Genomic DNA, 26,773 nt, shown 5'->3' on the forward strand with positions numbered 1-26,773 from the left:
TTTATTAAAACACCTAATCTTCACCACTCTAAAGAGAGGTTATCCATGTCACACCAGACTCCTTTTCAAACTCACCATCAGACTCACCCTCAGTTCGTTCTCTCTCTCTCTCTCTCTCTCTCTCTCTCTCTCTCTCACACACACACACACACACACACACACACACACACACACACAAGCACAAACTCCTCCCTTTAAAACAAAGAGAAAGAGTAGCCCCCAAATGGTATGTTATGAAGTGACAACAACATCACAATGCAAAATGTAAAGTTAAACTCTGCACACCAAAACAATTTAAGCTGCTTCACTTTAAAAATGTTTAAGGGAGGGCCGGCCGAGTGGTGCGATGGTTAAGAACTGGCTTGGGACGCCAGAGGGCCCCGGTTCGGATCCCACATATGAGGGCCAGTGACACTGCCCTCCACAGCTAAGATGCTGAACAACAGCTCAACTTGGAGCTGGGCTGCCGTGAGGATGGTGTAGGCTGCAGCTCCTGCTGCAGTGGGTTGCCATGGGCTACCGTGTGTAGCCAGCGGCCAGCAGCCGCCATGAGCAGCCGTCCAGAAGCCGGCAACTGATCTGCCTCACCTGGGAAGAGCGCAATGATGGTGCCAACTTGGGCCAGTGAAGGGACGTCCTCCACAACTAGACTGAAGAAAAAAACAACAGCTACTTGCCTGTTCCCCTTCCCCCAATTCCCCAGCGCTGTTCCCATCCCCCAACTCCCCAATAAAAATCTTTAAAAAAAAAAATGTTTAAGGCATATTTTTGTCATGTTGGCCAGCATGATACAGTAAGGAAAATGGAGTAGTTGGTCCTTTAACATTGTCAGTCCATATTAGTTACGTTTCACTAATAAGTTAGAGATAAAACTCTTGTTTAGCTGTGTCACAGTGGATGGCAGAACCCCACTCACTGCCCACCCACATACCAACACAGCTACAGACAACCAGGGACAGAGATGATACCGGGAAACCACACACAGTGCAAGAAGGCGGCTGGAAAGAGGCAGCAAGAGGCGGCCCGCCAGCCTGCGGTGACAATACAGGCTGTGCCGGCAACCTCCTGGATCCCAGGTTCATACAGACCTTTGGAAATAGCAAGGTGTCCCACTTGAGTTTTTTACGCACAGCTCATTTGGTTTCAAAAGGGACTAAGGCATCTGCAAAGTCATGTTTAGTTTACAGAAAAAGGTGCACACTCCATGTTTTAAATGTGCAACAAGTAATTCACAAAGCAATACACATGGCCAAAACCTTGTGAAGAAAAAAAATTAAACTTACCTAATAATAATAAAAAATAACTTCAAATTATATCATTTTTCTCCACCATACTGCTAAAAAATTGTTTAAGGAAAAACAAGATTAGAAAGCAGACATTCCCCCCAAACAATGCTGATCAGAGAACTCGTATCATTTTTTAAATGAAATTTTGCAGTACTTGACAAAAAAAAAAAACCTAAAATGTACACACACTTTAACCAGCAGATGCATTTGTAAAAATTTATTTTCATGAGCTAACTGGGCAATCGTACCCAGATGTGTGTACAGAGACGTACAAAGCAGTGCAGCTGGAAACTTGCCAATTCATTTGTAAATGGCAAACACTATGGGTTTGAAAGTATGATAACCCACGCAGACAGAATACTAAACAAACATTAAAAAGTACTGTGTAAAGGATTAAGTGGCTTATGTGGAAACTGATTTTTCTGTTAGATATGTCTGTATTCCTTAACAATTTTTTCAATAAACAGTATTTCTGTAATTAGAAGGAAAAAAAGGTAACCAGAAGTTGTATTTTAGAAATGCATTCATTATTGGTATAAAAGACAGTCACAATACATTGATGATTGAATAAAGCCATTTATAGAAAGCATGGCTTATACGACACCATTTTTGTTTTAAACATATGAATATCTGAAGGAAAAAACTCCAAAAGTAAGTGAAAGTGTTAATGATGGTTTTCTCTGAAAAGTGGGGTTATCCATGAATTTAATTTTTTCTTCTGCTTATCTGAATGTTCTACCTTCTTCTCCACTGATTTAGTACATCTCTAAGTAAAAAAAGGGAAGTGGGCGGGGAGTGCAAGTGAGTCTTGTGAACGAAAACCGAAGTATGAATGAAGGTAGCCAAGGCCTGCTGCTGAATGCTGAGCTAAAACACTCCTCTTCCTCCTCCTCCCAGCATCACACACACACACTTTTTAAAAATATGTAGCGTTCTCATTTTTATTGAGAGTCTAACCTTATAATGAGGAACTGGGATGAAAATGTGTTTTTATAAATCCCTACCTTAGTTGGTTAAACCTTGGTTTCTAATCAGAATTTCAGAGACTGACACGGAGAACCTAATCTTTAAAAATGGGACAGGATTTTGCATAACGTAACTACAAATTACTAGACTGCAAAAGTGCCATAACACCATTAGCCTGGGGTAGGGCAAAACAGCTGCGAACTAATCAGAATCTCTTCCTCTCAGACAAAGGCAGATAAAACTCCCACCCGGCTCAAACTCAATATGTAACAAACGTATTTCCAAATCTATATGATGATCAAGAAATACTCAAGCTAACCTGATCCAAAGGAGAAATATTTCCACATACTGAAAAATTTTTCCTGATCCAATTTATAAAACAGTCCCTTTTAAAAAAGCAAGGGTACTTGACTGTGGACTACGTACTGTGAAAATAATTTCTACAAGTTAATTTTCAAATGGAAACTCCCTATTTGGAGAGAAAGAACTGAAGGGAAATACCTTTGTGCCAACCACTGAGCTAGATGCTTTATGTTATTTTATTTAACTTTTTTTTTTTTTTAAGATTTTTATTGGGGAATTGGGGGATGGGAACAGTGCTGGGGAATTGGGGAAAGGGGAACAGACAAGTTGCTGTCGTTTTGTTCTTCAATCTAGTTGTGGAGGACGTTGCTTCACTGGCCCAAGTTGGCACCATCATTGCGCTCTTCTCTGGCGAGGCAGATCAGTCGCCGGCTTCTGGACGGCCGCTCACTGCGGCTGCTGGCCGCTCACGCTGGCTGCTGGCCACACACGGTAGCCCATGGCAATGCACTGCCACAGGGACTGCAGCCCACGCCGTCGCCGGCGACTCATGGCAGCCCAGCTCAGGTTGAGCTGTTGTTCAGCATCTTAGCTGTAGAGGGCAGTGTCACTGGCCCTCATATGTGGGATCCGAACCGGGGCCCTCTGGCATCCCAAGTGAGTTCTTAACCAAAGCGCCACTCGGCCGGCCCTATTTTATTTAACTTTGACAAGCCCCTTTTATATGTGAGGACAACAGGGAAGGTTGGTCATTTTACTAGACTACTGACGTCAGTAAACGTCAGAGCCAGGATTCAAACCTGGTCCTCTCCTTCACTCCTGTTTCTATTTTATCTCTTTCCCAACCCTCCCCCCGCCCTCGACCTTCCCTAGGTTATCCACGCCTGACCTCCTTCCTATACCTACCCCTCAACAGAGACTAGGTATTAGCTCTTTGTCAAACATAACGTAATTCTCATACCACCCAATTTCCATTCAATTTAATCCAGTCATTTCAAAATACCGCAGTCAAAAATCTAAATTCAAAATTTAGTACACACTTCAATTTAAAAACACATTCAAAATTAAATCCTCATGACATACAGAGAAAGGTTTGCAAAGAACAAACCACAGTTAAACGGTTACATGGGTTGGGGATGGGGTTTTAACTTATATCCTTCCTTATCATTTGCTTGTTATGTGTGTGTGTGTGTGTGTGAGTGTGAGTGTGTGTGTGTGTGTGTGTGTGTGTGCACGTGCGTGCGCGCGTCTGTATTTGTAAATTAAAAAAAATATTTTCTCTTTCAACTAATGCAAACGTTCCATCATTCGAATCCTGAACTGTGCCTATGAGGTCCTTACCCAATCCCAACCTGCGGCAACCAACTTACTTTGACAGAAATTCACTCCCAGGAATGAAGGGCAATTCAGACACCTCCTCCTCCTATCCACTCTCATGCTGAGCTAAGTCTTTTACCCACCAAACCAGCCCCCCAAAGTTAAAGTCTGCGGTAATGAAGCCTCCGCCGGCTGGTCTCCGGGCTTGCCCCTCCCACTACGGCTCTCACATAATAATGATGGATACAGGCCCTCTCCTGAAGGTGTGAGCTCCCGTCCAGTGGTTCTACTTTGTCATTATGGTCTGAGGCTCCTTTTCATTTTTACTTCTCTGGGGATCTAGCTTGTTGAATTTCCAACATTACGATCTGCACACCATTTTCCACTTTCCCTGTCTAAACAAATGGAAATATAATTAGGTAACTGTCTGTCTTCCAGGAACACACAGGGCAAGTGGGGAACAGTGTACAGGTCCCTTCTCCACTGGCCCAGCTTGCACAGCACGTACTGCTTATGCTAATAACTCAGAGAGCTTTCAGAAGTCAATTCCAGTAGGTCCTCCACATAGTATTCCAATTTTTTGGTTCAAAATATAGTCCATACTCTCTAACATTAGAAAAGAAATTCTAAGCAAAGATGAATACTAGTGATCTTTTAAAAAGTATTCAACTACCAAAAAAAAAAACAAATTTTATCTTCTACATGATAATTCAAGTGTTTGTCTTTGACATTCAAATCAACTAATATTTACTGACCCAACAACATCTGTGTCAAGTATTTCATATACATCATCTCATTTGTAGCCAATCAAATTTATGAGGAGCTGGTTATCCTCATTTAAAAGTGACAATAAAGAAAAGAAAATATTCTGATTTTTGGTATAAGAGCATTTCAATGAAGACATTTAATTAAAGTTATATTTTTGTAAGTTATAAAAATTTTATTAACACCGCTACCTAAAATCTAATATCCCTTTCTTGGTATTTTCACATTCCCGTTGTTTTTGAGTCCCAGAATGTGATACCTGGGGGCTTGTGAAGGACTATAAAGCTGCCACCCTATAGAAGTCACTTTCTGGTGGATACAGACAAAAACCAATCTTTGATACCAACCACTTCACTCCTGAGACTTTTTTAGAAAGCGAGGGGCTTCTTTTAACAGCTATTCAAATGCATCTGAAATCTTCTGAAGATTCAAGAATAAGGGAAATGAAAGACAGACTAATAGGTGGTAGCACATTTTACTACAATCAATCAACCAACAACAAAAATTGAAGAACTCAATAGCTGGGCCTCCCAAGCCTGCAAAGGCAAGTCGCACAGCCATCCAACGCCACACACTGGCTGACCCTTGGCCCTCTCTTCTGAAATTACTTTTAAGTTTCATACACAAATGTTTCTGGAAAACCTCCCAACAACAGATGCTCAATAAACGTTGACGGGTCCGCTGCATGAACAAAACGTTCTTAAATTAGAGGTTATAACTCTGGACCATAAATGCTTAGGAATTCCGTAATACCCTAGAAATCATATGCAAATTTTGTGTATATATAGGCATTTGTTTATTTTCTGGGGAGGTTTTCAAAAAAGAGTAACAATCTCTGGGCTCTGCCGGTGGAAAGAACACTGAATAAGCAACCAAGAAACTGGGGCTGCAGACCTGACTCTAGGACTAACAGCTTTAAGGCACCAAGCAAGCCACTGGCACTCCCATCTGTGGAAAGACTTAGGGCATCTTTAGTGTTATTTTATCCCACCAAAAGAATCTCCACGGGGCACTTCCCGTAGTCTATACAATACCACAAATGCTACATGCCAAGATCACTGCTCCAGAAATGAGGACAGCACCTAGCACATGGCAAAAACAAACAAATAGGGCTTAAATGAGTGAATAACCCCCTCAAAGACAATTTCCTATGCACCAGACCAAGCTGCCAATCTGAGTACAAGTTAACTTATTCAGGAAGATCGTGTAATTCTCTGTACATCAATGTCCTCATCTGTCCTGAAGTTCCTGAGAGAAGAATATGATTGGCCCAGCCATTTCCATGACAACCAACTCTACAGCTAGCCCACTTTTAAGTACCAAGTTCAAAATCTTTGCACTGCTATTAACCACACAGCTTCCCGGTTAACCTAAGACCCCAGACATCACCATGCTCATTCCCACTGTTCTCTTCTCCACACGCTGAGACCAGGGCTTGGCAAACTTTTTCTATAAAGAGCAAGACAAAAAATCTTTTCAGTTTTGCAGGTCAGACAGTCTCTGTTGCAACTGCTCAACTTGCCCCTGTAGGGCAAAGCAGCCATAGATAATATGTAAATGAATGAGTGCTGCTGTGTTCCAGTGAAATTTTATTCATGAACTGAAATTCGAATTTCATAGAGTTTTCATGTGTCACAAAACATCTTAATTTTGGGCCTGGCCGAGTGGCTCAGTTGGTGAAGAGCTCGCTCAAGAGTGCGAGCTCTGAGCAACAAGGTCGCCAGTTCGATTCCCCGCCTAAACTGAGCTGCCGCTGAGCTACCAACAGGTGGCAGGATGGCTCAGCTAAAAAAAAAAAAAAAAATCTTAATTTTTGGTTTAATCCGCTTAATAATGTAAAAACCACTCTTAGCTCCAGGACTATAAAAAACAGGTGGCAGAGTGGGTTTTCCCTGTCATCTAGGCCTTTTCCTATGATGCAACTTTGACAAATGGTTTAGAAGTTGGAGAGCAGTAGGAGTGGAGCTGTATTTTCTGAAGAAACGTTCTATAGAATCAAACGGTTGACTTCTCTACTTTTTTTCTTGCTTCCCTTTTTAACTTAGAAATAATTTGAAATTCGGCAAGTTGAGATAGTAAAGACAATGAAACACACTTGTTGATATTTAATCATAACAGTGCTGACTATTTTCACTTCTTTAAAAAATTACAATAAAGTCATGTCATTCTAGAGATATCATTTCTCTATCAATTTTAGCTGAAATACAATTCTACTTCTCTCCTTTTTCCCCCGACGCAAAATGTATTGCCTGAATGAGTAACATGCAAACAGAAGCAGTGAATTGTCAGTTTTCATCTATGACAACAGGGGAAAAAAACTATTAAAAAGATTAACAACACCGGGTTTTAAAAAGCTAAGAAGAAATATGTACTCTTGGTGATTACGTAAATTAGTGCAATCCTTCTTGGAGGTCTTAGGGAAGTTCTATGAAATATTAAAACATAGAAAATAACTTTTGACTTAACTATTCTACTTCTAGGAATTTAAAGTAACCAGACAACTCATCAAATATATATTTAGAATGAATTTCATACTTGGAAGAATATCATGAAAAAATTAAAACTATTTAAATGTCCAACTGGTTAAACAATGGAGGAATACATCAGAATTCTGAGTAGCATGAGTAATAATGATGTAGATAAGTATTTGACACAGGTATGTCCATAACATATTGAAAGAAAAAGCACATTAAAAACTACACATACTGCTTAATCTCAATTGCATGAAATGACTATATGTGGCATTTGTGTCTGTACCAGTCAGTGGATGTGAGAGACAGAAAGAAAACTGGGAAGAGTTAAAGAAATATTCACCAAAGTGTTCACAGATAATTTTTACTTTCTTGTTTATAGTTTTCTGTATTGTTTATATTATTCTGCGATGAGCGTGTACTGCCTTTCTAATTTTTAGAAAACTTATTAGGATGCACAACACCTAATGTCAACTATGGACTTGAAGTGATACTCCTGCGTCAATGCAGGTTCCTCGATTGTAACAAATGTACCATCTGGTGCAGGATGCTGACAGTGGGGGGTGTCGTATAGGAACTCTCTGTACTTTCCACTCAGTTTTGCTGTGAACTTAAAACTGCCCTAAAAAATGAAGTCAATTTTTTTTTTTTTAAATTGGGGAATTGAGGGAGGAGAACAGCGTTGGGGAATCGGGGAAGGGGAACAGACAAGTTGCTGTCCTTTTGTTCTTCAGTCTAGCTGTGGAGGACGTCGCTTCACTGGCCCATGTTGGTGTTATCACTGCGCTCTTCCCGGGCGAGGCAGATCGGTCGCCGGCCACCGGATGGCCGCTCACTGCGGCTCATGCCGGCTGCCAGCCACTCACGGCAGCCCACTGCAGCCCACGCCGTTGCCGGCGTCCCACCGCAGCCCACCTCCGGGTTGAGCTGCTGTTCACCATCTTAGCTGTAGAGGGCACAGCACCACTGGCCCTAATGTGGGACCCCAACCAGGGCACTGCTGCTCAGAGCTGGCATCCCAAGCCAACTCTCAACCAACTCGCCACTTGGCCAGCCCATCAAGTCTATTTTTAAAAAGACATTAATATACTTTATATGTAAACAATTCAAAAGTTCTGTTCATCAGAATCAACTGGAGCCCCCCAGAAGTGAACATGAAAGGCTTTGGTCAGAAGCAGCTGCAGGATGCTGCAGACTGCTCTGGGCGTGTGCCGGGTGGTCAGCGGAAGTGGTACATGAAATCCAGCATCCCAGCCGGCCAGCAGCTCCCCACCAGGAACTGACTAAACGATGTTCTCTTTGGAGGACCTCGCTGTTTCGTGCATTCACCCTGTGGATACTCTACTGTTTCTCTCCTGTTATTTCTGATTTCATAGAATGTTTTCAGTGAAAGCTGAGAGGACTTAAGACTGTGTTAGACAATCAGGGCTCAAGAAAAGCAATGTAACACTTTGTCTTTGATTAGCTTTAAAATGAAGTTCTAGCTAGGTCAAAAGACCAGGCTGCTAAAAGAGAAGCTGTTCTTAAGGGGCTTTAATGGAAGAACAGATGCCAAGATGATATTTTAATGATAAGCAGTTTCTATTACATTAATTAGAGACACTGATGCAAGTCTGAGGATAAGAGCAAGACGGCTAGAATAAATTAATGGGGAAATACTACATTTTACCTGGATCCTTATTTTCTTCTTTATAAAAAATACGTACATTATAATTTATGCTCCCTCTACTTTGCCAAAATGCATAGTTCTACATATGTCATACACACACACACACACACACACACACACACACACCTTTTAACAGAGCAAAAAGGCTTAAACATTTCTGTATGGAATATTCCTTGCAGTTGGAACTATCTGAATGGCATCCAGATTTTTTTTTAATTGCAGGAAGGAAAAGCCAACCCTGACGAGAACTAAATCTTTAAACCTGACCAACAAGGGCTGGCAATGTCATAAGGACTCACAAACTGGCATAGAATGAAGTATCTTGAGTTAACGATGGGATGTTAAGAGGCTTATAGAAATCGAGTCCCCAGTATGTCATGGCTCAAAACCAGTTTTCACCAAACTACTATTTCAATACAAATGGAGCTTAATGGACAAGAGGCACTATTAATATTTTATACAACATGCCCAACAATATCAAACTGCTATGTTGGGTAAAATAGGGACCGTAAATTTAGGTTTAGTATTAATGGATTTGCTCAAGCTTAGCCTTCTACACACAGAACTAGAGTACACCTTTCCCAGGTCCTTGACATCCTCACTCAAATAAGTGCTAACCTGGGAGAGAATATTGTGAATTTCCCTTGGGAAACAGTTCTAAAATTAAAAATGCAGTTTATTTTGGAGCATAACTTTGTGGTTAAGAAATGTGCGACCACTTCAGAGTAATATCATTTTTTGGACTGGGCAGTTTTTCTACAAATATAGCACTCCTTCACCTCAAAAGTGGTGAAAAGGCATAATGTAAATATTCTCATGGTAAATCCTCATTTGCAAAGGACCCTTGGGTTGTCATCAGATTTAATAAGGGATTCACAACAAAGAAACTCAAAATTACCGGGGAAAACTGTTGGAATTTTCAAGTTAAGAAACACTGCTTACAGCACCGAGAAAAACAGAATCTACTTCCAATGTTCAAATGCCACAGAGCTTCTTGATGGAAAGTGTCCAGACGTTTCCTGGGCATCTTTCATTTTTCAGCTTTTATATGTTTACATGTGAAACAGGTGTGATTCAGTTTAAGACAATCTGATAGGAATGCTTTTCCTCACCACCGAAAAGCTTCACTTGCTTTAAAAAGCAGTCACACCACTGAGTTCCTGTAAGAAGGTGAGGGGCTTCCCTGGGGGCACCTGATCTTCCAATGGAACTCAACTCCACATTAATGCTGAATTCGCATGCAACGTTCCTGGAAACAGTAACAGATTTTTATCTTCACAGCTATCTTCCTGAAATATATTTGTATTCTCTCCATTTTGAAATTGAGGGTTTTAGCCAGAGGTTAGGCATCCTGCCCAACTAAAGGTAGGATTTGAACCCAGGCAATCAAATGAGACATTCTGAACTGCCTCACGGTCAGACAGCAAACACCACTCTTGACATGAGGGCCCCACAGGGAAGAGCAGCTCACCTCTGCCCTTGACCACTTCGCCGCTACAAGGAGTGTGCTAACGCTCTGCTCTGCTCTGTCTCCCAGGGTTGCTCAGAGAACATGACATGAACAGAATGAAAGCCTTTTGAAGAGTTCAAAGCACTACATAAATGTGCCATATGCTAAATATACTCAACTCTGAATATTTCAGCAAAACAAGATGGCTTTCTAAAATACAGAGAAGACCCTAGCAGCGTTTTATCTGCAGCCACCTTGGGGTGTCTTTATGGTGTCTATCTGGAAGCCCGTAAAGTCACAGATGAAAGCCTTGGCTGTACACACCCTGAACAAGGCAATATAACGAGTGGATTTGACATTTATTGTTGAAGACGGCCAAGCAGTCTCAAAATACAAATGTAAACAGCAGTCAGTATCCAAGGAAATACATTTCCTCTTAATAAAAATACTCTTGATTTTAAGGAATACATTTAAACTGTTGTTTCAATTTCAAAATGTCAAATACTAAAATAGGATGGTTTTTTTTTAATGTACGGAACTCTGATAAACAAAGAACCAGAATTCTTTCTTACCTCCCACATGTACACATTATTCTTAACCTGAGATCTTTTTTTCTTATCACCAACAAATGGCCCAAACTTTTTGCCTTTTAAAATTGGTTTAGTGGCCCAGACACCTAGAAAATAAAACCAATATTTTTATGATGTATGTGGTTATTTTAAAGATTGAAGCATTAAAATCAATTCAGTTTCACAAAATAGTTAAAAGGCTAGACAGCCTAAAAACAAAATAATGTTAAATCAACCGAGGTCACAGTGAAATCAAATTAAAGTCTTCAATGGTGTTTTTTATTTTTCCTCTTTCTATTCTTCTGTATTTTCCAAATAGCCTAAAAAGAACCCCTTTTTTTTTACAGCAGGGAAGAAGAGAATTTTTTACATTTGCTTGTTTTTAATTTTTACACATAAAATTACCCAGACAATAATACAATCACAAATACTTGGAGAATACCATAATCGCAACAATTAGAAAAAGACCAGAATGTACTGAAACTACAAATAATTTCTGAATGCCTCTATGTTTCCACAGATTTCAAATTGTCTCAAATGAACAGAGCTACTGTTATAAAGGGTTAGAAATATAGTTTTATAGATAAATATTTTTGAAGTTTGTTTGCTCAAAGTGAAAAACCCTCTCCTCTCTCGTTAAGTTTCCTGAAAACTTAGCTACTGGAACAACTCACTTTTCAGAGTTCACACAGCCATGATTTCTGCTGCTCTGTGGGATTCTCAAGGGTATTTCTATTTCCTCTGCGCTGACAAGCAGCAGGAGCTGAAATGGCAAGCGACCGCCCAGAGTGAAGGGAACTAGCACGCAGCAGTGACGCTCACTGACGCCATCCCTGTGCACAGGGTCCCCTCATTTTCTGGCCTCGGTCTCCTCCTGTACAGAAGGAGGGTGGAGTCTCAGCCAGTCCTACTCAGTTAGGAGGGATGAATTCTGCTTTTCTGGGAATCCCGTTTGATAACACAGCTAATCATCAATTAGTGGAGCGATAAAATCTACCACGTTCATGTGAACGATACCATTTCCATGCTCAAGTTACTCACTGAGTCATTTTCAATGAGAAACAGAAAAGGCATTTATTAAAAATGTATTCACACACATATACACATAAACTGGAATATCAGAAGACCATCTTAAAAAAAGGGAAATGGGGCATAAACATGATATATTCCAAGACTAAACTCTTATTATAATTTACTTCCTCAGCCTTCGACTAAAGATTAGGACACACAAAAACAAGATCACATACACAAAAGCTTGGCTTGTGTTCAACAAGAAATCCCCGCATGAAGCATTCACATACACTTAGGTCATCATTCACTCAAATATCTGCTGAGGTCCATCAAGTGTCAGGTACTAGAGGCATAAAGATAAATAAGAGATGAAGGTACTCCCAAGCAATGAAAGGGACAGGTGTGAAAACAAGCACAAAATAATGAGATGAATATAATAGCGTAATCCCACTCCAGTCATAGTGAAATCAGAGGCGAGGGAGCAATACATCCTGTGGGAGGAAGAGTCCCTGGGAGACATGGAGAAAGGGGACCACTCGGGCTGAGTCGGTTACAAAGGACGGTGGGTGTGCCAGCGTTTCTGGTTTCATTTCATAATCTCTGTCCACCCTGAGCCCTTGACTGGAAATTGCATCAACACCACACAATCTTCCAAGTCAGAACGTCAATCTGTTCTTTTATGGTGAGCTCCCGACCTTAAATGTCCAAAGGAAACCTGGCTGCAGCCTGTTCTCCCTTCCCCGTCTCCATCTGGGACCCCAGTACTCACCGATGCGAGTCTTGTCAACAGCGGATGGGAAAAGCCTCACTTCCTCCGGAAGTCCTCGAAGCACATGTTGAGGTACCTCGGCCAGGGTCTCAGCAGCTGCTGCAGGCTCAGTAGCGTTCTGCAGGTCAAAAAAACAAAAAAAAAAGAAAACCCAGTTAGAGGTTTGTTTTTCTCCTGGTCCAATAAGCAAATATGCAAAAATGTAACTGAAAGCTGAAACTGGCAAGCCAGACCAAGACAGCTGATGTCAAGCATTTCAGGAGCTGCTTTGATGCTTGTTTGTGAGTCTCCAAAGGAAACCACTTCAACCTTCAAGCATGTCTGTGTTCATCTATTTTGTTGAGGCCACCTGTAGCCATTTTCAAAGTATGCAAATCTCTGGCAACATATTACTTTAAACTCCCAGAAAATCTGGCAGCAAAATACAGCTTAATCTTTCTTTTAAGTCCAAAGCTCCCATCAGCATTTTAAAACGTTAAAAACTCAAAAGCAACACTCCCTACTTTAATGAATACTTTCGGCACCTATTGTAAAGGGACCCACCCGACTCATGCTGTCATTCTCCAGAAACAACCCCCCTTGACAGGGGCTTGAACATTCCAGCCAGGAACACTACAACTTATTCTGGACCTTCGATGGAAGTGTGGCCCTTTCCAGAAAACAGTAATTTACCGCTGTCCATCAGTCATTAACGGCAAAGTCGCCATGATATCACAAAATCACTAAGAAATAGAGAATTTTAAACAATTACTAACCAAAATTTATGCTAAAATTCACTATAATCTTACGAAATCAGATTACTATTAGATATGTATATAAGGGAATAAAAGGGGGAAATCTGAACCAACTGGTAAAACATGACTGTTATTTCTAAAATAACTTTCAAATCGAAGGAAAACCAAGTGTCTATTAACTGGTACCACATAGACCATAAAGAACTGAGAAGTCTATCATGACACCGCTAAGAATGATGGGTTCTGGAGCCTGAGTGTTTTTTTATTTTGTTTTTTTTTTGTCACTGCAAAGAGAAACATTTCTCAAGGACTTTCAAAGAAACCAACGTAGGCAAAAAGCGAACTCCAAGTTAAAGAGATTCATTTTCCCACAACAATGATGCCCTTGTCGTTTTTAAGAATGTTCCATGCCAAGAAAAGAATATCATCCAAATTTGAGGACTCCCGGCATTTCAAGTTTTTTTTTAAGCATCAATAGGCTGCTTGAAGAGAAACAAGTCCCACGGCCCAGAGGCATTACGAAACTCCCTCCAACCGGCTCAGACCTGGAATGCGCAAAAGCAGGCATCTGAAGGCAGGACATTTCTTGGACAGGGCGAGGCCGACAGAGCCTGCACTTCAGAAGCACAAATGCTTCCATCGTCCTTGATTTACTCCTTGGTCCTGACACCACCACCAAGCCCAAGTTAAATGCCTTCCAAAACATGGGACTATCAAAATTGTCCCAGAAAATGGTCTTGTAGTATTTTTAAATTACGGTAGCTGAAGTGCAAAATTTTCTCACTTCTAAATATAGTGCCCCCATTTTTAAAACTGTAATCTATAAAGGAGAATTTTGGAAACGTGAATAAATTTTTTTATAAAGGGGGGGCCGGCCAAGTGGCTCAGTTGGTTAAGAGCTCGCTCAAGAGTTTGAGCTCTGAGCAACAGCGGTTCGAGTCCAGCCCGAGCTGAGCAGCCGCTGAGCTGCCAACAGGTAGCAGGATGGCTCAGCTAAAAAAAAAAAAAATTTTATAAAGGGGAGGAAGGTATTAAATTGGTAGTTTACAACCCTAGGCTATACAATAATTATTTTGAACACTGATAAATTAAGCAATATGAACAAGTACTAGCCAGTGATGAGTCCTATCGGCATGTGGCCATTTATCACAGGAAGAGGTCGTTTTCCCCCCCATTTCAGACAGGACCCTAAACAAAGATTTTAAAGGATTTGACACCATTTAATCTCCCCAGGAGCTTTGAAAAGACAGTGTGTCAGCTAACCTAAACCGATACTTCCAACACTATTACAGTAATACTAATAAAAACCTGATATGTACTGAGAACCTCCTCGCGGCCTCTGCCAAGAACTGTGCTCTAACCCTCTTATATGCATGATGGAGTTTGCCCCAAACAAACCAAGAGGCAGGGACTGTCAGTCAGTGCCTCCTCCCAGCCACACCTCACCCCGTCACCCCCTCACCCCCCGCACACAGGCGCGCGCATACACACATGCACACACACACGAGGAAATTGAGGCTTAGGTAAGTTGTCCGAGTTGCTCAAGGCCAGAATTCGAACCTTCGTCTGTGTGACCCAGAGCCCAAACTCATAACCACTGTGATGGTTTCAGTTAAGATTCTGCCGGATAAGTTCTGTCTAAGGATCCAACATAAAACATGGTGACTATAGTTGATAACACTGTATTACAGAACTGAACTTTGCTAAGAGTATAGAACTTAAATGTTTTCACACACAAAAAAAAACCCCATAAATATAAGAGGTAATGGATGTGTTAATTAACTAGATGGTGGGAATCCTTTCATAATATATACATGTGAGTATATCAAGTCACCATGACGTACGCTTTAAATATCTTAGTTTTGTTTGTCAATTATACTTCAATAAAGCTGGGGAAAAAAGAGGAAGGTTCTGCTGGAATATAATCTAAGAACCTCTGCCCTGAAACCTCCACACATCTGCAGAAATGTCAGCAAGGAGATGGCGCCTAAGGCAGGCATGGTCATTCCCACAGGAAATCTGTTAACTGGAGTCTAAATTGGAGACCATGTATATTAAAATCTGTGAAATATCTGTGAATATAAAGGACCTCAGCAGAACTGCCATAGGAAAAAGAAATAAGGACAATTCCTACGCATTTAGTTACCTGCTTTCAGCCAACCCATTATTTTTAATTTGGACTCATTCACCTAGTTGGGAAAAGCTTTTTTCCTATTTTACACGACACTTCACACTACAACGGGACCCCACTAAAATAGGAGGACCTCAGTCCCCACAAAGCCATCCAGACACTGGCCAACTCCAGGGCCTCTCCCCGCTCACCAGCTGTTGGGCTCTCCACTGCAGTGGTCATGGCTGGAAATTTACCCAGAACCTTTTTAGAAAATCAGTGATTTGAGAAGTAGACGGTGGATGGCTTGCCTATAGAGAACCACCCTCTGCCCTTATTTTTCTTTCCTAGCTCTTATCACAATTTTAAATATAGTCATTTGTATAATTATGAGTTTAATGTGTCTCCCATCAGACTGCAATGGAGACAAATGGTGTCTACCTTATTCAGAGCTGCACTCCCAATGATTAGCAGGAGACATAAAATGTCGTCACTTAAAATACTTGAATGAATTAATGATCCTTGTGAACTAACTTAAACCTTTTTTAGAAAAAGGAGGGATAGAAACAAAACAGTGGGGTCATCTATCAGAAACCATTTTCTCCATGTGTGCCTGAATTTCTTGAATTTGAGGTAGGTATTCTTCTGTGTCAATAAAAGAATCCTTTTTTTTTAGAATATGTGATATGCTCTCAATTCCAAACACCAATTTACAAGTAAACCTTTGGAATGAAGGATGCTTAAAAAGAACATTTCTCGGGCCAGCCAAGTGGCTCAGTTGGTTAAGAGCGCAAGCTCTGAGTAACAGAGCCACTGGTTCGATTCCCACATGGGCCAGTGACGCTGAGCCCGAGCTGAGCTGCTGCTGAGCTGCCAACATGTGGCAGGATGGCTCAGCTGGTGTAACAAGACTGCCTGTTCGATGGTGGGCTATGCCCACTCGCAACTAAGATTGTAACACAGCACCTTGAGCTTAGAGGCCACAAGCTGCCAACAGGAAGCCACATGGCGACTGGCGCCCTCCACAACAAAGACTGAAGAACAACAACTTGGCTGGTCCCCTTCCCCAAGCCCCCAATTAAAAAAAAAAAATTTTCTCTTCCCCACACACTCATACACTGGAATCTCTTTTTTCTATATATCCTGATAGTATTAGATTTAAGATCATATTTAAACAGGGTCATCTTGGTTCTTATGCTAAAGAATCACAGTTTGATTCTGGGAATGTTTCCCTGATTGATTCTGTCTAAAAGAAATTGCAATATATACTCAATTAATATATTAAAATATTTCTGAGTCCCTTCTATGGGCCAGGCAAAGTTTTAGGCATCACATATGCCTTAACAATGTGAGGAAGGCAGACAAAACCAAACAAAAATATACAATGCCTGGTAGTCATTGATGCTCTGGAGAAAAATCGAGCACAAGGAGAGGAGGAGGCACAGTGACGGAGAGGGGTAGGGTGCTGCTGTAGACAGCGTGCGCTGCAAGTACGGAGGGAATCATGTGACGACGTGGAGGAGAAATAGGACAGGAAAACCGACCAGCAAGGACCCTTGCTGAGTCAGGAATAAGCTGGGTGTGCTCAGAGAACAGACAGACAAAAGGCCAAAGCGTCCAGAGCAGAGAAGGTGAGCGAGGCCGGGGTGATGCCTCAGGGAAATGTGTCACCGTTTGCTGATCTACACGGAAGAAGAGGAATGGAGGGTAACCAGCCAGAGAGCAGGCTGCAAGCGCCAGAAAGGACCCCTGGCTGCTCCTTCTCCCAGAACCATCCCTGCCGTCCCGGGATAAAGGCACAGTCCCATTTTAAGGCTTTCTAACATTGAGCTCTGTGATGAGTGTGGAGGAGGTTACAAAAACTCCCATACTATCTAATCGGAAACCTAAGAACTCTCTCACTGCTTAATGAAGTACCGGCTCCAAATATATATCAATGAACTTATCTGGAACAGGATATATTAAATGTAATTAATGTATTACATTTAAGTTAATTGAATAAGTTACTCAGTTATTAACTGTTCATTGATCTCATTAATTGATGTCTCCAACTTCCCACCTCAAACTCAAAGAAAGTCAGTAGCCCTCCCTTCTCCTATCAGTGGCCACAGCCCTCACTCCCGAGTGCTGCTGGGGCTGGCGCTGTGCTGAGTGGGGAAGACACAACGGTTCAGAAAGCTGAGCCCGTTCCCTCCTCACCAAGCTCGCTGGCTAGACGGGCTGCTCTTTTCCTGCTTCCTAACACAAGAAACCTTAGATATTTTGATTCTCCTTGACCTTACTTTTGACCTTGTTGCGGAGCCTCGTAAAGGTCCTTCAACTTCCTTCCCCTAAAACCTTTCCTTTGGCCCAGGCTGACTTTCCCAATGGGGCGGGAGTATGACATTTATTCCTTCCTCTGGGCCAAGATCTCTGCCAACCTTTTCCACATATTACATCACAGCAGTGAGCACAGCTAAGGCTGATGGAGTATTCAGGATACCATTCAGAGCCTATTCCAAGCACTTTCCATGCCATCACCTCATTTAATCTTGACGCTACCCTTCCAGCTGTAATTTCATGGCCCCTTTTTACAGATGAAACTGAAACCTGCCCATAGACGCAGCTAGTAAGTGGCAGAGCTCGGATTCAAATCCAGACAGTCAGGTCAGGGTCTGGCCTTTCAAACACAATGCTATGGAAGAGCCCCGTCAGGTACCTTTCCCAAGCTGCATGGCTTTCACGTAGTGGAGCTATGATAAAACCCAGACAGTCAGACTCCAGAGTCCACGTTTTAACCACTTAACCACTAAACCAGTGGGGTCTCACACTGTCCTCTGGGGACTCCTGGGAAGTCCCTTTCGGCAGTCCACAAGATCAGAGCTATTTTTCATAATAATACTGAGATGGAATTGGCCTTTTTCACTCAGGTGTGGAGGGGGGAGTTTTCAGGAGGCTGTGCCATGTGATGATGTCATCATTCTGCTGGCTGATGAAAATGGGATTGTTTAATCCCATGTTTTAAAATGTTCTGATTTATGAAGGCGGCCTGTGGTCTAACTAACTACTGTACCAAGTCGACCTCCTGGTTTTGACGCTGTACGAGTTACATGTGACCACAGGGCACAGTGGCGTGAAGAGTACGCCTGACTCTGTACTATTACTACAACTTCTTGTTAATCTGCGATTACTTCCCAAAAAAGGTTAAAAAATTTGTTTCAATTTCTAACACAGTAAATATCCAAAGACATAATTCACATAAACAAAAAGTCTGGAAACTGCTGCACTGGGTAAGCAAGACCACCTCTGACCCCCCGGTACCTCTGATCTCAGGACTGAGGCAGAGAACAAGAGATTCTTAGTGACGAAGGTGACGAGAGTGGTGACCAGGAGAGCGAGGAAGGCGGCTGGATGTACACATCCGGGCCCCACCTCCCCGGCTTCTTGAGTTCAACAGGAGGGGCTGCTCCCCCAAAATGGGCACAAGGGTTTTTTGTTTTTTATTTTAAGGACTTCACTGATAATCACTAAAGGAGAACCAACAAAATAAACTAGAATAAACTGGGACACGCAGCTTCAAATATCAAAGCCAACAGCTTCTCGTCAATGCCCGCTTGGCCTCCACAACGGACAGGAAAGAAAAGCAGAAGTGAGTTCCTACCCAGTGCTTTTAAGTCCCGGGGCAGTGGGGCTGAGACACCACCAAGGCAAGAAGATTCCTCAGGGACCGATCTGCGTTTGTGTTCCAGGCCTCTGCCCTGCCCAGAGGCAGCCTGTCCCCAGGGTCCCGCCTAGTGGGACATCCCCTGAGGTGCCCTCTGCACCCTCTGCAGCTCAGCTCACAGCACTTGCTGCTGGCTTAACGGCCTCTCCACTAGAGGCAAGCTGAGGTGGCCGACACGCAGGGCAGGTTCGCTTTCACTCGCCACCGTGCCCAGCGCCTGGCACTGGATGCCTAGCTCAGAGCAGCGGTCGCTGTGAACAAACAAACAAGCACCTGGCAGCCAACTGCCAAGAGGTCTGGGAACACAGACACAGCCCTAAGAGCGCGTGGCCTCCGCGTGGTGATGGCGTCCCGGGGGGCAGAGAATGAGAGAAGAGCTGGGACAAAGCGCTCGGGACGCCGCCATCTAAGGGTGAAAGAGAAGAGCAGGAGCAGCACAGGAGGCCTAAAAGTCACCGCAAAGAAAGGGAGCCAAGACCACGGGGTCAGAAAGGCAAGAAAAGGTTCAAGGAGCGAGGCTGGTGAACTAAAGAGGCTCCTGCTGCTGGCGAGTCTTCAAGATCGGGTCTATCTGATGCCTGTCTCTAACTCCCACTGCCACCATCGTCCTTCACACGTGAAACAACATAGCAATCTCCAGTCGCCCTATCAATGTCCAGTGAGGGTCCCGTGTGCTAGCACCGTGCTACCCCAGGAAAGCAGCAACCCGGGGCCCTGCCTGCGGCCCTGAGATTAACATGGGAGACTGATGGGGTGTTCCCACTGGGACCAATGAAATATAGTGTGTGGCACACAGAGAAAAGGAGCGGACACTGCTTTAGTTAGGGTAGCTGGGGTGAGGCGGGCATCCTGGAGATGTCACAGAGATTTAGACTTGAAAGATGGCAATGAGCCACGTGTTAGGGATCAGGCATTCTAGGGGGATGTCCTGAGGGGACAAAAGGCTTGGCATGTTCAGAAACAGAAAGAGGCCCCTGTGCCTAGTCAGCGAGCCAGGGAGACAGCAGAGGCGGCCACGGCCAGAGCCTGCAGAACCTCGAAGGCCAGGGCAGGGCACAGAGGCTGGGTTGCATCTGGAGAGTGGGGGGATGTTACAGGCAGGTGTGGGGCAGGGGAGTGACAAGACGTGATGAGGTTTCCTGGCTTCCAGTCTATTCCATATTCAACTTCTACAAACGCTCCGCCTTCCTGATTAATCTTCCCACAAAGCATCTGGTTCAAAACCCTTTTTTAAAGCTTTCTAAATAAAACCCAGTTGTTCCTCTAGTGGTTTTAGAGACTTTCGAGGTTCAAGGGGAGCAGAGGAAATTCCATGCCTGAGAGCTTTCTCAACCCGACATACCTCTTCCTCTCTTTCTGGAAGGTTCTGCTACAGGGTGAGAATGGGGTGGGGGAGAGCAGGAGAAGGAGCTTTTTGCTGCCTCCCAGTGAGTCTGTTATTGGTAAAATTGAGTTGCAACATTTCAAACTGTCTTCATTGAAGACAGCAAATTGTGGAGCTACATACAGCCTTTCAGTTCAATGGAGTTGTTTGGTCTGCCCACAGCTTCATTTTACATAAAAATTCCATTGGAGGAAATCACAGAAAAATCCCCAGGTTACTCATAACAATTCCTCCCTGGCCCCTACAGGCACCCGCCTCTGGCGTCTTTCCCAAACTAGCTGCTCTCACTCCTCTGGGTCTTTCACAATTTCAGGCTCCAATTCAGCGGTTCTCAACCTGTGGGTCGCGACCCCTTTGGGGGCCGAAGGACCCTTTCACAGGGGTCGCCTAAGACCATCGGAAAACAAAAAGATATTTACATTACAATTCATAACAGTAGCAAAATTACTGTTATAGAGTAGCAACAAAAATCATTTGATGGTTGGGGGTCGCCGCAACATGAGGAACTGTATTAAGGGGGCGCGGCATTAGGAAGGTTGAGAACCACTTCTCCAGTTAATAATGACCCCAGGCCACTGCTCCTTCTGGTTCTCAATTCTTCTGCCAGTCAATATCCTCCACATTCTTCCAGGCCAAGTTCAAATCCTAGTTCACCCATGAAGACATTTTAGTTTTCTGATTTCCTACATGGTCAGTTTTATGTTGTGTAAGTACAGTCCTCAAGACACATGGAAAATGGTTCCATTGGGGGAGAGAGGCTGTTTGTGAGGCAATCAACTAGGAGGTTTCTCTAACAGGTCGAACAAGCTGAACAAGGGATGTCTGGGTCTGAACTCCAGCAGTAACAGTGGTAAGAAGGTATCTGATAGGGCAGAATCAAGACCTAGTCCCTGGCTGAAAAGAATAACGGCGAGATACTAATACTTACACAGGTTTCCTACATGCCAGGCACTCACTTCAGTGCTTTATGTTTATTTACTCATTGGCGCTGGACCTCAACTGCATGGGGTGGGCACCACTGCTATCCCCATTCAACAGGTAAGAAAGCAAAAACCAAGGAGTCAGATGACTTGCCCAACCAAGCTGGAGTGGCAACGTGAGGTGGGATGAGTCACAAGACAGCAAAAGTGAGGCAGAGCGAAACAATCCTCTAACCTTCTTCTCTACCAAAGCATTCATATCAGGGCAACATAAAATGTAAGCCTTCTTGCCATAGTTCCACCGGAAGTCATATAAGGAAATGCTATTCAAGTTGCTAAATTTTTTCAAATTTCAGAAATAATCTAATATTTTCATTCAGAAAGACAATGTCCCAGATTTTATTTTAAAAATTGCTAATTTATCTAGTAAAATACATGATTCACAATGAAATTTAAGTGCCACATTAAACACATTAATTTCCTAAACTATACATTCATTAATTGAGGTTTAAGTCGCAACAGTTAGAAATCACCTTACGTGGAAGTCCTTTTAAAAAGTCTGCAAAAGCAAATTTGCACTTATAATCACCTATAAAAAATATAATTCTATGTTAATAATATGTAAAACAGCAATAGTAGTTTCAATTTTTTTACACTCCATGTTTTTAGAATTCAGAAAAAAGTGAAGGAGCTACCTAAAATGAAAGACAGGAAGCCATCCCAGGGGTTTCACCAAATCTTTAGAAATACGATTCTGAACAGATTTCTCTAGAGGGTCAGGTGATCGCCCATAAAATATTTTCTGTAACAGGAATAAACTATTGATACACACAACATGGACAAATCTCAAAAACATTATGCTGACCAAAAGGAGACAAACACACAAGAGCACATACTGTACGATTCCATTTATGTGAAACAATAGAAACACCAATCCACAGGAATAGAAAGCTGATCTGTAGTTGCCTGAGGTAAGGGTTGGGGGAAGAAAACTGCAGGGCAGCAAGACAGAGCTTTCTGGGGTGCTGGGAAACTCCTGGATGTTGACAGTGGCGGGAGTTACGTTAGTGCAGACTTTTGTCAAAACTCAGGACTGTACACTTCAAATGAGTACATTTTTCTACACATAAATTATACCTCAAAGCTGATTTTTAAAGTAAAATAACTAAATAAATCCTCCACTCTCCTCTTTAAACCATGTTAAAATGAAATTTTAATGCTGCAAGAAAATTTAAAAAAATAACCAATGCCATAGAAAAAAGTATTTTTTTAATCAGGATTTTTTTTTTATGGTTTTAAGTGCACATTACTGGTTTTCTTTCAAGGTTTCTTTTAACCTGACCCTAGCATTCCTCTGCTCAAAACCCTCCAGCAGTTTCCCTTCTCCCCTGGGAAACTTGCTCTTCTCTGGTCCTTTGGATGAGACCTCTGCTCCCTCCCGTCCCCCTTCTGCTCTGCTCCAGGCACAGTGTGTGTGGACCACAGCTCGGAACCAGCCTGCAGGCTCCCTCTGTGGGATGTGAGTGTCCACATCCACAGTCACAGTCACAGAACGAAGTCGGCAACTCTGCTAACGGCATAACATCGGCATTGACTGCTGTTACATAAGGCTGCATGTACCATCTGACGTAGACAACGTGTACTGATGTTTTATTTTTTAAATATAAGAATGAGCAAATTTTCCTGGTATTTCATTCAAATTTATGTAAGTAGCTCCTTTTACACACTCTACCCAGAGAATGACCATAAATTATTATATCAGATTTCATTGATTTAATGAAAGCACCTAGTTTCTTATATACCAATTTGACCAAAACTAACACTGGAGAACAATATTGCTTAATATTAAGAACATGTCATAGTATATTCAAAATAAGATACATATTATTGCTACAAAAGACTAATAATCACCATAGTAATTGCTGTTATCAGCAAAAGACATCCAAGAATTAAAAAGTATTAAAAAACTCAAATTCTATGAACAACTATTCTTGGGGCAAACAATGGGGGCAAAATCAAACAACTTTCAGTTTACTGAGAGAGCATTCAATTGTATTTGGGTAAGGAATGAGTAAGAAGACTGCAATAACAATAAACAGATGGGGACACAGAACAAGAAAACCTTATACAGCCCTCTTTGGAAAAGAACAGCAGTCAAATAGTACCGAAACACAAAAAAACTGCCTCTTTCAAAAAGCTGGCAGGTCTGCTAAGTTGTCCGAGTGAAGCAACTGTCCTCAAATACGCTGTTACTCTCCACAGGGAACGAACACGTTACCCACTCTCACCCCCTTACAATCCAGCCTCCATGGCACAGAGGCGTGAGAGGCTAACTATGGAAATCGCAGTGCACCACTGTCCAGTGGCTTCCCACTGAACTCAGGATAAAATGTAAACTTCTTCCATGGCCTTTAAGGACTTTTAAGTCTGGCCCGTGCCTCTCATACCAACTTCATCTTGTCCCAGAGTCCCAGACGCCTGCCACGCTCCTGCCCCTGGCTTGCTCTCTGCTTCCTGAACCAGCAAGCTCATTGCCACCTCAAGGCCTCTGCACTCACTGCTTGTTCATGATGCCTAGAATTTTCTTGCTCCAGATCCTCATCTAGCTGGTTCTTGGTTATTACTTGAGTCTATTATTCTATTATTATTAACAATAATTCTATTATTACTTTATTATTCTATTATTCATCACCTCTTCAGAGCAGACTTCTCTGACCATGTAATACAGAGAAGGTCCCCCACCTTCACCCATCACCCTTTATCACGTTACCTTGTTGCACTGTCCTCACAGCACCTTTCACTACCTGAAATTATCTTCCTGCTTTTTAACTGTCTCCCTCTGTGAGGATGTAAGTTGCACACAGAGCCCTTGCTTGTCTGTCTGGTTCACTGCAGAGCCCACAACACACTGCGACATGCGTGGTCTATGCAGAATGAACCTCCGGGACAGTGAAGATAATGGAACTCTGGATGGCTTGTCACCATTCTCAGGGCTGGATTTGCAGCAACAAGCGATTAGAAGCTTCCTGTTATTTTATTATATAAAACTTGAAAACAAATTTAGAAGGCTAAATTGCTAAGCTGCTTTGCTATTGGCTACTGGCAATACCACAGATTATTGATCAGGATACAGAGATGCTGCAATCCTAAGCTACTATACTGACAGGAAACCTCAAATATTAGTAACAATTTAAGTTATACAAATATTCTTTTTAAGAAATTAAGTGTGACTCAGTAAATTAGTAATCACTGTATTAAATCATTATGGCTAAAGCTTACCCAGTGTTGTATGCTAACTATATCTCAATAAAGTGGAAAACAATCACTGGGGCTGTACCCAAGTATTACAGTTCTCCTCTCCTCCCAGGCACCTGACGGACTGCACTGCTCCTCCCACCCGAGTTTTCGGTTTGATGTGGCCACAGACTAACTCTGGCCAATTAAATGTAAACAGAGTGATATGTGTGGAGATAAAAGCACCAGCATCCTTGGTTCCCGAGCAACTCTAAGAGCAGATCCACACTGATGTGTACTGAGAACAAGAACTGATGGTTGCTGTGCTAAGCCCCTCAGATTCTGGAGCTGCCTGTTTGTTAGCGCAGCATAACACAACTTATCCTGACTGATAGAGCAGCATAGCACAGTGACCGAGAACCTGGGCTTTGGAATCTGACAGGCCTGGGTATGAATTAGAGCTGTAGCACTTACTGTCTGAGCGATCATGGGCAAGCCATGGCCACCACTCTGTGCCTCAAAGTCTTCATCCATAAAATGGTTATAAAACCTACACTTCCTAAAGCAGATGCAAAGACTGAACTTATAAGAAAATGTACATGCAATACTTAGCGAAGTGCCTGGCATGTTGGTTAGGCGCTCAAAAGAGGAAGTGGTATTAAACTCTAGCATATATGCTTTACACTCCTATGAGCGTACGTGCATTATGGAACTTCGCTCACCTTGGATGTTCTATAAAGGACAGGAAGTCCTCACTTAATATCATCAATAGGTTCTGCCACTTTAGGTGATACAATGAAACCCATTTTACCATAGGCTAGTTGATATAAAAAAGAGTTAAGTTCCTATGGCATCTCATCAACATTATAATGAAAGGGCACTGAACAAAATGGACATTGAGGAACTGCTGTAAGGAACTCTAAATTTTTTATTCAATCAGAGAGTCATTTATAAAGTTCTGGATTCTCCTAGATAAACCTAGGAAAAAGAGAAGGAAAACAGTGGGACTTCTGAAAAGTTAACTATGAGGACGGCTGTGGAATGTTAACGAAGCAAGAACAGGGCGCCTATCATTTGCAAATGGAGAGAAGAGGAGAGAAAATAGAGCGCTCCCCTGCCTGCCAACCAGGCCTGGGCTCAACTGGAAGAACGAAGGCTCACATGCAAAGCTGGGTTCTAAACTGGGCTGACAAGAGACGGTAAGAAAGGGGGAAGAGCTGAGTGGAGAACAGACCAGAAGAGAAAGAAGGACACAGAACGTGTGGGTCTGGGGGCTCCAGGGGCTCAGGGCTGGGGTCGGAGGGAAAGCCTGGCCAAGCTACCACACCAGGGATGGCGTGAAACACACGGGTAACACAGAGCAGCTCAGAACGGTCTTCACTAGTCAGTGCTTAAAATACCCAGAGGCCTTGGGCTTTGGACTCCTGTTTCCTCTAAAGGACTAGTGTAAACAGTACGGTACGCTCACTCCTAGGACACTTCAGTCCTTAAAACTCAACTGTCAGGCAAGTCTGATTCTGTGCTATTGTCTTAGTGACCATGCCCATCATGAGAGACAGATCTGATGGCTAAAATTCAAAGCAATGTTAATCAGTCCCCAGAGAGAAAAATCTAACCCTAAACTCACCATCAGGATTTTAATTTAAAAAAAAAAAAAAATCAAACTGGTTCAAGTTAAGGCTTTTTTAGTAAATTTTGTGTAATTATTTTAAAGTTTTTCAAGTATTCACTGCTCATTTTTACTGGGTGTAAATGAGAAGAATAAATACAAGAGGGAAAAACATAAAATGTCCTGAAATAATTCTTAATTTTTAAAAATTACTGGGACAACTGTTGAAAATCACTCACAGATTTTATGCCATGACAAAATAATCAAGATTAAATATCATGCAACTAATATTCCTCAAATAATGAAAATATAAAGATGCTGAAAATTTTACTCCTAAAAAGTGGATAATTTTTATCATACAAATAAAAGTTGCATTATTGCCAGACCATTAAATTATACCCAAATCAGAAACGTGCTAACCATTAGAAACATAAGAGGACACTTTTCCATCGATATTGTAAAAGAGCCAAAAAAAAAAGAAAAAGAAAGAAGGAAAGAAGGAA

The 26,773-nt window shown here is 42.3% G+C and overlaps 1 protein-coding gene across 7 annotated transcripts in view; it reads right to left on the reverse strand.

Annotated features, from left to right (window-relative positions):
- The window catches only part of PRDM2 (PR/SET domain 2), a 109,847-nt gene that overhangs the window by 81,306 nt on the left and 1,768 nt on the right, over positions 1–26,773 (reverse strand). For 4 of the 7 annotated variants that reach the window (XR_002123678.1, XM_019639764.1, XM_019639758.1 and 1 more), the window contains exons 2-3: positions 12,577–12,694; positions 10,800–10,903 (exon numbers count right to left, since the gene is read on the reverse strand). Coding sequence is in view for 4 of the 7 variants with exons in the window: in XM_019639764.1 (XP_019495309.1) it covers positions 10,800–10,903; positions 12,577–12,694 (222 nt within the window). In the remaining 3 variants the exon portion in view is untranslated. Of the gene's footprint in view, positions 1–10,799; positions 10,904–11,470; positions 11,770–12,576; positions 12,695–26,773 lie in introns of those variants that run through there. The other 3 variants (XM_019639760.1, XM_019639761.1, XM_019639762.1) reach the window with 3 other exon arrangements.

This window comes from Hipposideros armiger, unplaced genomic scaffold (genome assembly GCF_001890085.2).
Source record: "Hipposideros armiger isolate ML-2016 unplaced genomic scaffold, ASM189008v1 scaffold_46, whole genome shotgun sequence".
Classification (NCBI taxonomy): domain Eukaryota; kingdom Metazoa; phylum Chordata; class Mammalia; order Chiroptera; family Hipposideridae; genus Hipposideros; species Hipposideros armiger.